The 12,305-nt window shown below is 46.0% G+C and overlaps 1 protein-coding gene across 10 annotated transcripts in view; it reads left to right on the forward strand.

The window, feature by feature from the left end:
* TENM4 (teneurin transmembrane protein 4) overlaps window positions 1–5,645 on the forward strand; it is a 603,970-nt gene extending 598,325 nt beyond the window's left edge. For all 10 annotated transcript variants that reach the window (XM_027677557.1, XM_027677560.1, XM_027677561.1 and 7 more), the window contains one exon: window positions 966–5,645. In XM_027677557.1, coding sequence (XP_027533358.1) covers window positions 966–1,724 — 759 coding nt within the window. In that variant the 3' untranslated portion in view covers window positions 1,725–5,645. The remainder of the gene's footprint in view (window positions 1–965) is intronic.
* Window positions 5,646–12,305: the final 6,660 nt, after the last annotated feature.

A 12,305-nucleotide genomic window follows, 5' to 3' on the forward strand; every position in this document is an offset into this window, starting at 1 on the left:
GTATCCTATTTTTAATCCTGGGTGTCATTACATTATTGAATTGAGCCTTTGGCAATGCCAGGGGAGTTTTGTCATAGCAGCCTCTTGTTTTTGTGAAATTAGAGCAAATTGTTCATGAACAGGAGTCTGTAAGAAGCCTGTGCTGCCACGAATTGATGAGAGCATTTCCAAAGACATTTTGCAGTAACAATGAGCTGCTGACTCATGTGCTTGCTTCATTATATGCTAACAGCAAAAGTGACTTTGTATGTACCTGACTGCAAATGATCCAGGCTGTTGTCTCTCAGCAGTTTTGCTTCAGTATAAGCCAAATCTTGAGCATCAGGTATGGCTGGCCTTAGCTCAGGGAGCCTGGCACATTGTAGGAGGTTTGCAGGAAATAGGACTCAGATTCAGTGCCTTCCTTGAGTTTTGAACAACCTGATTTGGCCAGGCTGAAATGGGATATAGAGTGGTTATGGCCACCTGGGGGGTCATACAGGTCATGCAGGGCTTTTCGAGGCAGCACAAGGAGGTGCAAAGTGAAGATAAAATAGAAAGAAATTTTACAAATACTTCCGCACTTCACAGAAAATCTGAAATCATTTGGTAAAGCATCATGGGCACAAGATGAGTTGTTTCTTATATGCAGAAGAAGAACACTGAGATACAGCCTGATTATATGTCCCAACTCGACCCTCACACCACTGAAACAAAAAATCCTTTTCTGCCTCTTCATCCTTCAGAGATTAAATACAGTTCAGTTTATAGAAACAATGTACATTAGGGGCAATAACTTGACAACGCATGTCTTCCATCAAAAAACAATTAAAATTAGGAAAAAATGTGATAAGGGAAAAAAATAATGGAGCTCCTCATTACATGTTTCCAGGATGCTCTGCTGGTCTCTAGCATCCTAATGATGCCTTTGGGTCACAAGGCTTCTCTTTCTAATATGTCTTTCTCTTCTTTCTCTCCTTGCTCAGTCAATTTTGGGGGTCCAGTGTGAAGTGCAGAAGCAGCTGAAGGCCTTTGTCACTCTCGAGCGCTTCGAACGGATCTACAGCTCCAGCATCGCTGGGTGCAGGCATATCAAGAAGAACAAGAACTTCGCTTCTGGAGGCTCCATCTTCGGCAAGGGTGTCAAGTTCGCCATGAAGGATGGGCGAGTGGCCACCGACATTATCAGCGTGGCCAACGAGGACGGGCGGAGGATCGCGGCCATCCTGAACAATGCCCATTACCTGGAGAACTTGCACTTCACCATCGACGGGGTGGACACACACTATTTCATTAAGCAGGGGCCGTCGGAGGGTGACCTGTCCATCCTGGGCCTCAGCGGCGGGCGGAGGACCCTGGAGAACGGCGTGAATGTGACAGTGTCCCAGATCAACACAGTGCTGAGTGGAAGGACTAGACGTTACACAGACATCCAGCTCCAGTACGGTGCACTGTGTCTAAACACTCGCTACGGGACCACCTTGGACGAGGAGAAGGCACGTGTCCTGGAGCTGGCCCGACAGCGCGCTGTCGCCCAAGCTTGGTCCCGGGAACAGCAGAGACTGCGGGATGGGGAGGAGGGTATTCGATCGTGGACAGAAGGGGAGAGGCAACAAGTGCTAAACACGGGCCGGGTACAGGGCTACGATGGCTATTTTGTGATCTCAGTGGAGCAGTACCCCGAACTCTCAGACAGCGCCAACAACATCCACTTCATGAGACAGAGTGAAATGGGCAGAAGGTGACAGAGAGGGTCAATGCGGTGACTTCTTGCCAAAGACAGCTACTCTTTTGTGGCCACTTACCTGACTGTGTTGTACTCAATACTTTTTCTAAACTGAACAAGGTGTGGGGGGGAGGAAAACAGAAAGAAAAGGAATAATACAGTTGCACTGTAACTCATGCAACATACTTTTTTCCCTCTTTAATTTGGCCTTCACGCGTTTTTTGCAATGAACAGAAGGTATATTTTGCCGTAGTGTGATCACAGTGAAATTTACTGTCTCTTGTCCTTTTTTGGTTTTGTTTTGTTTTCTTTTTTCCCCCTCCTTTGTGAGGAATTTGAAGTGGGGAGTTGTCAACGTACATACGTCCTTAGGTGTAAGTGCAAAATGGGTGTCTGTGCTAACTCATGTCATCCTAACCCTTTCTGGTTTGGGCAGGGACAGAGAGCCTTCCACCCAAAACATGGGGAGTCCACAGCATGCCAGAGAGCTCTTCTTGGAAAGAAAGGAGGTGGAAGACAACGCTGATTCTGACACTCTGAAAGTGACCGTCCGAATCATGTGCCTCAAAAGAGACCTTACCAGTAGTTTTCATGTTTCAGTTGGGACATAAAGTGTTTCCTTGGGGGCTCCTGCTGAGCAGAAGTAGATTATAGAGGCAAAGGAGCTGATTATATTACTTTGCAAGATAATTCTCTTCCTTCCTGAACTGGAATAAAAAAAGAAAAAAAAACAGTCTTTTTTCATTATGAGAGTAGATACTTTTGGGGGTTTTTTGTGTGTGCACAAATCCTGGTTTTAGTTAAATAACCTAGCAAAAGCCAAGAAAAGGGACTCCTGCTCTATTGAGAAAAGCTAAAATAAATCCTCTCTCTCATACGTAGAGCTGTTCTATAGGTGGATTTAATGCACCCATGTTGTACATTTGCTAATGGCATAACTTCATTAAATGTATAGTGTTTCAGTACATGAGGCTACGTGTTTAACAGTCCACTGTGCTGTATCTGATAAAACCAGTTAATTTTTAAGAAGCTGATTTGAATTTAAAAGTAGTTATAGTATCCCAGTGACATACCACTGAAAATTAGAGCCAAACCCTGCTTTTCCTGATTCTGGAGCTTGTATTTATTGGCTGGGAAATGCAGTTTTGAGTAGCATGCTGGCAAGTCATTTATGACTATGGCAGATAAATGTCTCCCGGGGACTTTGGCAGCAGGGATTTTAAAATGCTTAATAAGTAGCAACAGCTTGTGCATGGTGGGACAAGAAGAAGAATATTGGAATCAACCCTCTCACTGTTTCTTACACAAACTCGAATTAAATGGAGAGCACAGTTGACTGTTAGCAGTGACGAAGTGGGAGATTGAGTGGAAATGCCCACTGCAGAGGGGACCAAGTGCTTTAATGAGAAACTGCTGACAAAGTCACTCGGCATGCTAATGTAATTTGTATTCACATAACCTCTGTGCTCTGGTATTTGCAAGAGTCCTTGAAATTCAAGGGAGCAAGGAGATGAGCTCAGCATCCTCTTCCCTGCCTGAAACAGTCCTGTGATAGCAGGGACTCTTCCTGCAGGCAGAGATGTTACCCCACCTCTCAATGGAGCTCTGGCTGGAGGTGGCCAACCCTGGTCCCAAACAGATGTCTTATCACACTGACACCAGCACGTATCCCGATTCTAAGAGCTCTCACTGTGTTTCTTTGGGAACAGCTCAGTCCTGACTTTTTATTCCATCCACTTTGGTTTTTGCTTCCCAGTTCTGCAGAGAGATAACCCAGGATGTGCAAATCCATGCCAAGGCTGTTTCCTGACTTGGAGCCCTACAATGCACCTGTGTCCTCAGAGCCAGTTCTTCTGCACTCATGCCACCACCACTGTCATCCTCCAGCACAGACTGATACTTGTTTGCAGGCTCTCGCCCCCCAGACAAAGCGGGGGTGTTATGTTGAGCATGCAGTCCTCGAGCAGCGAAACATTGGCAGCCCCAGTGCTATCACGGTTTCCCCGTGGATGCCGGCTGCCAGCTCCGTCTGCCTTGCCTGTCTGTTCCAGGGTGCTTGCCAGAAGGAAGGTGATGGGATGGAAATTCCCCTAACAGCCTGTTCCTCCTCCAGTTCCCAATCCCTAATGCCTTTGGCTGTGTGGCCATAACCACCGGTATGGTTTTGATTTTCTAGTGGTCTCTCCTGCTTGCAGTGAGGGTGATGATGCTGGTGCTGTGTCCCAGTGCTGTACTCTGAACCACCCCTTGCAGCACATAACCTTTATTACTTTGGCAGGAGTCAACCACAGGCAGCTGGAAAGGGTATCCAGTTCTGCCAGAGTCAGCTCAGAGAAGATGCGTTGGCCAGACCAGCTCTAGGCTTTGGCAAGGGAGCAGTTGCTTTAGGCTGCTGCCTGCCAGGAATGGTTAAAAGGCCATGGCATTACCACCTGTATTGCCGGTATCAAGCTCTTGGGAAGCCTCGATTGCCCTGAGGATGCGCTGGTGGGGATTAGGGGCAGTGTTAGACAAACCAGCAGTAGCCACCTACTCAAAGGAGGCAGCACCCTCTTCACAGTGCTACCCAGCTCCCTGCTTCCCCATCCCCAAGTCACATCAGAGACAAATCCCTCTTAGAACCTCAAACTTGTGATGGCTGTGAATGTCTAAAACAGCATGAACGGAGGAAAAAACACCTGCAGGAAGCTGGGTCAAAAGGTGAAAATCCCTGGTGAATACTTGCAGTGCAGACAGGACTCAATGTGCCTCCTATTTACACTGCCCCACTCCAAGCAGCTCCGAAGAGAACTGGTGCTTCTGTATCCATCCCCATCCATATGTTACAATGCTAAGAGGAGTAGTGCAAGAGTAAATGGGCCATGTTTCCATGGAGCCAAGAAAAGGGATTCAAGTGTGAAACATTCCTACTGGAACCCTGCCAACCTGAGATGGCACCTCTACAGCCTTACAGAGACTCTTCAGGTTATTACGTGAGCTAATGACTTTGAGGAGTTCACCCGTGTTTCAAGAGTCTTACAGTCCCGCCGTGCACACCCAGCATGCCTGGACCCAGGACCCATCCTGTTCTGCACCATGGCAAAGGCAAACCCCTCGAGTTGCATTTCTCAGCATCCTCAAGCAGCGGTGGGATGCAACTGCACCTGTCTGCCTGCCAGGTCCACGAGGATCTTCTCCTGGGCCTGCACATGGCGTGGGAACTATGGACATTAGGTCAAAAAGGGGAAAAAGTATATATGTAAAAGTATATATATGTATATGTTGCTCCTCTCTATCAAAACAAAAAACTTAAAAGGTATGGCTGTCTAGTGTTCGGGACAAACCTGACCAAAGACAGCTACTACATTCCTAAATCCTCAGCCTCTGTGAAAGCTTTCAACTTCACCTAGATGGCAAAACAAGAACATTTTCAGTCCTGAAGCCCTAAATTTACCCCCCCCATTAGTGAAAAATGCTTTTTCTACAGCATCTCATGTGCATTCCCATGGAATGGGCTGAGAACACAAAGAGTTGTGCCCTCATCAAGGGACTGCACTCCACTATCCACAAGCATTTTCATTCTGCTGATGGCACCACAGCCACTTCCCAGCCCTTGTGTTGCCCCTTCTGCCTCCGCTATGGGCCATGCTGTGTGTGCCTGACCCTTCTTGCTTTGCTTAGGGGAAGGGGTGCAGCAATTTATTGCTTCTGTAAGACTGGGAGGTCCTGGGTGCAAATCTCACAGCACTAACCCCCATGTCATAGAATCATAGAATGGTTTGGGATGGAAGGTACCTTAAAGATCATCTCATTCCAATACTCCTGCCATGATCAGGGATACCTTCCATGAGATTGGGATTGGTCAGAGGTCCATCGAACCTGGCCTTGAACACTTCCACGGATGGGGCAGCCACAACTTCTCTGGGCAACCTGTCCAGTACCTCACCACCCTCACAGTAAAGAATTTCTTCCTAATATCTAATCTAAATCTGCCTTCTATCAATTTGAAGCCATTCTTCTTTGTTCTGTCACTCCATGCCCTTGTCCAAAGTCTCTCCAGCTTTCTTAGAGCCCCTTTAGGCACTGCAAGGGTCTCTAAGGTCTCCCCAGAGCATTTTCCAGGCTGAACACCCCAACTCTCTCAGCCTATCTCTATAGCAGAGGTGCTGCAGCCTTCTGAGCATCTTTGTGACCTCATCTGGACTCTCTCCAATAGGTTCATGTCTTTCTTGTGTCAGAGACCCCAAGCTGGACACAGCACTTCAGGTGAGGTCTCACAAGAGCAGAGTAGAGGGCCAGAATCCACTCCTTTGACCTGCTGCTCATGCTGCTGGTGATGCAGCCCAGGACATGGTTGGCTTTCTGGGCTGCCAGTGCACATTGCTGGGTCATGTTGAGCTTCTCACCACCAACATTCCCAAGGCTACACTTGATCCATTCTCCGCCCAGTCTGTATCTGTGCTTGGGATTGGCCCAATCCAGATACAGGAACTTGCTGTTGGCCTTGTTGAACTTCATGCGGTCCGCACAGGCCAACCACACAGGCTTGTCAAGGTCCCTCTGGATGGCATCCCTTCCCTCCAGCATGTCCACCATTGCTCTAGATACTCTTTCAAAGGCCAGTTGCATGCCAGGCCATCTCCAAGGGATAAGGTCACTGCAGTCTCACATGCTTTGAGGCTTGATTTTGAGAAGTTGTTTTTTTCTTGACTCTGAAAACGAGGACTGATTCCTCACCAAAAGGAATTTCCTTTCAAAATGCAAAAATACAAAGGTGTAGCTTAAATTACTTTGGACTCTGAACTTGTCTCTAGTCCAAAGGGTGGTGAGACGGATTGTGACCAAATCTCACAGCTCAGAGGAGAAAGTCCAGTGGTCTGGAGCAGGGGCTGCATCTCCCAATGATAATGGCAAGGACTAACAGCTCAAACCTTTAGTAGCTGGTGCTGGTACCAAAACATGCTCCATTTGAAGGGACAACAGTGATGGGGCCTACTTGATGTGGCATCCAGGCAGGAGCAGTGCCATGAGGACTCCTTCAGCTGCTTCAGGAGCAGCTGAAAAACATCCTGTGTGCTCAGCCCAAGGGGAGAGAAGCAAGACTAATTTGGCATCACGAGAAATGCCACAATGTTTATTTCCACTGAGATCTTTATTTTATTTTATTTTTTTCCCCTTTCAACTGCAGATTGGCGCTTGGAAAAATCATTAAGCAGCGGTGACCAGAGGGAATCATGCAGCTCATCATATCTTTGTCATCACAGCTATTGATCAGAGCCACAATGAAAATGTGCCAACAATTCTAAACAACACCAGGCGAGAGCCGATGAAACCAAAGGTCGTTAAGAGCCCCGATGCTTGATTCGGGTTTAGAAGGCACAGATGACTGGGAGCAGTCCCTGAGACACCATTTGGCTGTAACTTAGAAACAGTGAGGGATTTCTGTAATATATCTGTGGTTGCTTTGTTGAGCGTAGGGATCGGCATGAGATTCTGCTCAGTCTATTATACAGACAGTGTAATCAGAATAAATCAAAATTGTTTAAAAAAAAAATCTAATAAAGTACTTTTTCAGCTGTGACTTGTAAGTGTCACCATGATGGACGGCACCACAATCCATTATGCAAAGACAAGGCTCTTAACATGAAATTTTAGAATTCAATTTTACGATTTACAGAGAGGGCCCCCCTCATATTTACGGCACAGCAGTCTGTTTTGATTCAATCTCTGCGTAATTGAAACCAGGGCCAGGGATCGTGGTTAGTCCTCCGGTCGCTTTTTAAAAGGGGAGGAGAAATAACTGCCTATAACATTAATAATGGAGCTAAAGAGATTGCTTTGCTTGTTAAATCTCACTCACTTTGTCTCCTCGCCCTGGTGGCACTGACAAACCTGGGGAATACAGACACGGTGCCTCCATGCCAGCAATGTGTTTGATGGGATAAAATCTGGCTGCCATGTGGGCAGCAGCATCCTCCATCCCATAGTGAGCCTGGCTTGGGGCATTTTTGCTCCTGTTGTTACAGTCCTCCAGAGGACAGAAGTTTTTCAGCACCTCTTTTTATTATAATCACTCATTTTATTATGATCACTAAATAGTCCCCCGTTACACCAAAGAATTTTCATGAGTTTTGTAAAAAAAAAAACAAACCCATAGCTTACTTGTGTTTGCTTTTTGTTGTTGTTTTTCATCTCTAGAGTATATTTAAATAAAATTACTTGTGACTGTAGAGCAAACTTCAAACAGACACCATGGGAACACAGAGGGCCCTGCCCAGCACCCCCCATCTCACTGCTTGATGAAGGGCCATTGCATGTCCCAGGGGCCATTTCCTGTGGCAGTTTTCCATCCTCTGCCACTCCCACCAAAAACAACCTGGCCCACCCAAGGGAAACCTTTTGTGTTTCTTTTCTGGTCTCCTTAAATTACCATAAAACTTTGTGTTCCTGACCAAGTATTACATGGTTCAGCTGTTAACTCCAATCCCAGAGGTCAATGGTTTCTGGGGAGCATAGAAAACCACAAATGAAAATCAGTTAAAAACATATATACATATATATATTTTTTTTTCTCCTTAGAGCTGGAAGCTGTTCAAGCAAACAATAAAACTTTCCAAAAAGAAAATTAAAATGTTTGAACAGTTCACAGATGCTATTAAAATAACCAATCAAAAATTCACACTTTTCTATTAAAAAGAAAAATGTTTATTTTGTGAGAGGACTTCTAATGCAGCTCCAGCCGAGAAGAGGACTTTGTATCAAAGCTGCATCTGTAAGCCCAGCACTGAAGACTCTTGTCATTACCCTGTGTAATAATTTTCCTGAAGTCTGGAACTAATTTTTTGAGAAATTTTTTTTCTCAACACTTTGTGTTTCTAATACTGTATTCTTGACTGTGTAAATACAACCAGGCTGTAAATAAGTGCAGATGTAGATACCTTCTAGAAAAAAAAAAGCAGACAGAAGTGACCATGTGTAGCCTTCGGTGACAAATAAAACAATATTTTGTGTTTAAGTACTGCTTTCTTTTTTTTTTTTTTTTTTTTTGTGAAAATGTTAAATTTCTTCACCTCAGCTGTTTGGTCCTTACATGGGAGATGGACCTGGCAAAGGATTTGACCGAAATGCCCACCTACTCCTCAAATTTACATTCAAAGGTGCATGGCCCACCTGTACATGGGATACAAGATTGCAAGTGTCCCCAGGGCTTTGCTGATCCAGGCAGTAATGCTAGGGATTCAGAGCATCCCTGAGACATCAGGGAAGCTCTCATTCTAGCAGAAAGGTAAGCAGACTGGGAAACTACATCATGCACTCAAAAAAATGTTTAAAAAAATAAAGATGTCATTAGATTTAGTGATATGTCCTGTAGAAACCTGTGCATCTGATCCTCATTCATGCAGAGAGAGAAGAAAAACTGCTGCAGCACATGCCACAGTGACCCAGGGAAACCCTTGTGTGATCCTTAATACCACCTGGTCTAGCCCCACTGGTGGCTTCAGGAAACAATCGAGAATAACTTCAGAAAACATGGCTAGATGTGTGTTGAGGAAAATATTCTTACTGGTCCTTGGAGACAACCTAATGGAAAGATGAAGCATAGGACTGAGTGGCAATCACTGGAGGAGGAGCAGGGAGCGCCTCCATTGCCATCCAGGTTGACTGCCTGAGCATGGCTCTGCTCTCCAAAACCAGGTGAATTGGGTCTTTCAGAACAAAAGGTAGAGTCCAGCATTGCTGGGTGGAATTTCCCTCCTCTGGAGGTTGGTGGCTGTGATAGGGGAAATAAACAGCACCTCTCTTTTTCCTTTGACACCAGACAGAGCCACAGGGACCAGTTCAGACCTCTTTACATGCGTGTCTTGTTAGGTGAGAGACGTCCAACTGCTGGTGGATATTAGTGTGTGCAAGATCTCCCTAAGGTTTCTACTCGGCTTTGGCCATTCCCAGTGGGATGCCATTCTCTCCACCAACAACGTGTGTTTTCTTTCAGGGCCGTGTTCCTCAGTCTTCAGTTTCCAGCCACCAGACTTGTTATAGCTCCTGAACCCTCCTGCAAAGCAAATGTCCCCTTGGCACCAATCAAGTCCCCTCTTTGCTGTCCCTTTGCTACACCAAGCAGGATAGACTCCTTCAGCCTCATAGCACAAAGTCTACTTTCCAGTTGCTGGGTATTTTTAATTTCTCCATCCTCTGGCTTGCTTAGCCACCTTTCCTTCAGCAGGAGAGTTTCACTTACCTTATGCATAAGGCCAGGTCTTGATCCCACACTCGTCAGAGATTTTTGTCTTCAGGGAAGGCGTTGCCTCCTTCTTTTTTGCCCTGGAGAGTGCCCATTGAGATAATTACATGGCCAGCTTGATGTCCTCCCCTGAGTTTCTGATTTCCCATGGGGCTGATCTGAAGCCTTTCCGCCAAGACAGACGCATTAGTTTGCATCACGTTGTTACTCACACGCATTTTCCTGGGCTGTGCTTAGCCAGGGAATTCAGATCACTCTGCGACAATGACCTGCCCTCCCCAGTACGTACCGTCCATCACTCGCCGCGCCACCTGCGGTTTATCATCGGAAAAGACCCTGACTTAAATCACTGATAATGATATTGAAATGCATTGGACCAAGGACTAATCCCTGAGGGTAGCCAAGGAAACAGCAACATTTTAAGTTGTCGGCAAACCAGGTTTGGCTCTGCCTCATGTGGTCATGCCAGATAAGACCAATGTTTTAATCAAAATATCGTAGGTAGTAAATCAAGTGCTTTCAGGAGAACTGCCCTGCCATGTCAGTCCAATAGGCCAGAGCAGACTTATCACACTATGTTTTTAATAGGGACCGTAGCCAGAGGCCTCTGGCTTATCTTTCACAACACTACAAGGAGACTCTCCTTGCTTTTAAGATGAAAGCACAGAAAAAATTGTCCTCTTCTGCATTCTCCATAGGAAGCAACTAAAGCCTCAGCCATGGACCACATCTCACATATAGTTGGAAAGTACCAAAAACGAAGAATGGTGACTATATTTGGATAGACATGGGTAAAACAGGTGGCTCATCCCCACAGAAGTGCTCCAGCCTCATGACTCTTCCCAGGGCCAAAATTTTGCCACTGGCTGGCACAGCACATCACACAGCTCACCTGAAATATTGGTCCCTCTAGGACTTTTTAGCTCAGTTGTGTCTTGAGATGGTGTATGTACCCATGCAGTGCTGCAATGCAACAGTGTGAGCAGGTAAGTACCAGCTGCAGCAACCCCCTATTCCTCCACTGCACAGCATGGAGGGGGCAATGCTGCACCTCCAGGCTACAGAAAGCCCAAGGTTGCAACCTAATGTTCCCAGTGCCTTTTGGCTCTCCTCCGCAAAGGAGTAGGTTGGAGATATAGAAAAGTTGAGCTGCTGCTGAGAGCAAGGACAGAGACTCTTCTTCAGAGTGACCTGCTTTAAAACATTATCTGGTTGTTAGTGTGTCTCTTTGAAGTAACTGAGCTCAGTTTTTTGTCGAATCATGACAGTTCTGGTTTGAACCAGTTGTTTTTATGTGGTGATCATTTGCAGAGAATTTTCCAGGGCAAGACGAGCTCCTTTGAAAGCAGCCTGCTAAAACAATGACAGTCAGGGCAAGGGAATTGCATGGATTATTGTGAGTCGGATGTTTAAAAATTATTTCTTCGTTTCTGTCTAGAAAACTGCTCCACACTAACCCACTACATAAACCACAAGCCCTAATACCTCCTTCTCCTCCAGCATACTGTTTGTAAAAACACAAGCCTTCCTAAGTCCTGCCAGCATATCCTTGTCAAGATTTACTTGGTGAACAATGGGAAGGAATATAGGAACAGAGTAAGCACCGCGCCTTTGCAGTTAACAACCCAGCATGCTTAGGCTTAAAACCAGCTCATCTCCAACTCTCTGAATTAAATGAAATAGACCCACAGGCAAAACATGTCTCTGAGTTTGGACTTCGATCTGCTACATTATTCAGTCTGCTTGAGCGTCTCCAATTCCACCTCTCAAGACACAGAGTGGAGTTTTTTAAACCAAAGCTCAGAAAATATTTTTTTACCCCAGGGTTTTCCAGGCAGAAATCAGCAGGCAGATCATTAAAGCAAGCTTGTTCAGCAAAGTCAGTCCCACAAAGTGAAATGCTACAAGCCAGTGGGACCACAAGATGGCTTTGATTTCTGCCTCCAAGAGCAGGAGATAAGAGGGATCCATTAACTCTTTGCTATGCTGTTATTTTCCATCCAGAAGATCCTCGTGTCCTCTAGGAGTTTTACACAACCAGACCTCATCATAGAATCACAGAATCATTTAGGTTGGAGAAGATCTCCAAGATCATTGAGTCCAACCATTAACCCAGCACTGCCAAGCCCACCACTAAACCACCTCCCCAAGGGCCACATCTACCCATCTTTTAAATCCCTCCAGGGATGGTGACTCCACCACTTCTCTGGGCAGCTGGTTCCAATGCCTGACAACCCTTTTGATGTTGAACTGCCTTGCAGCAGTGCCAGTTTTGGGCCATTGCAGGAGTGCTGTTCATACTCTTCAGGCTCTGGTGGTGTCTCAGGAAAAGAAGCTATCAGCCAGCCAGCAGCAGCAAGGGGGGCAGTTCTGGAAACA

The sequence above is a fragment of the Neopelma chrysocephalum genome, unplaced genomic scaffold, assembly GCF_003984885.1.
Source record: "Neopelma chrysocephalum unplaced genomic scaffold, ASM398488v2 Primary Assembly neopelma1_43, whole genome shotgun sequence".
In the NCBI taxonomy this organism is placed as follows: domain Eukaryota; kingdom Metazoa; phylum Chordata; class Aves; order Passeriformes; family Pipridae; genus Neopelma; species Neopelma chrysocephalum.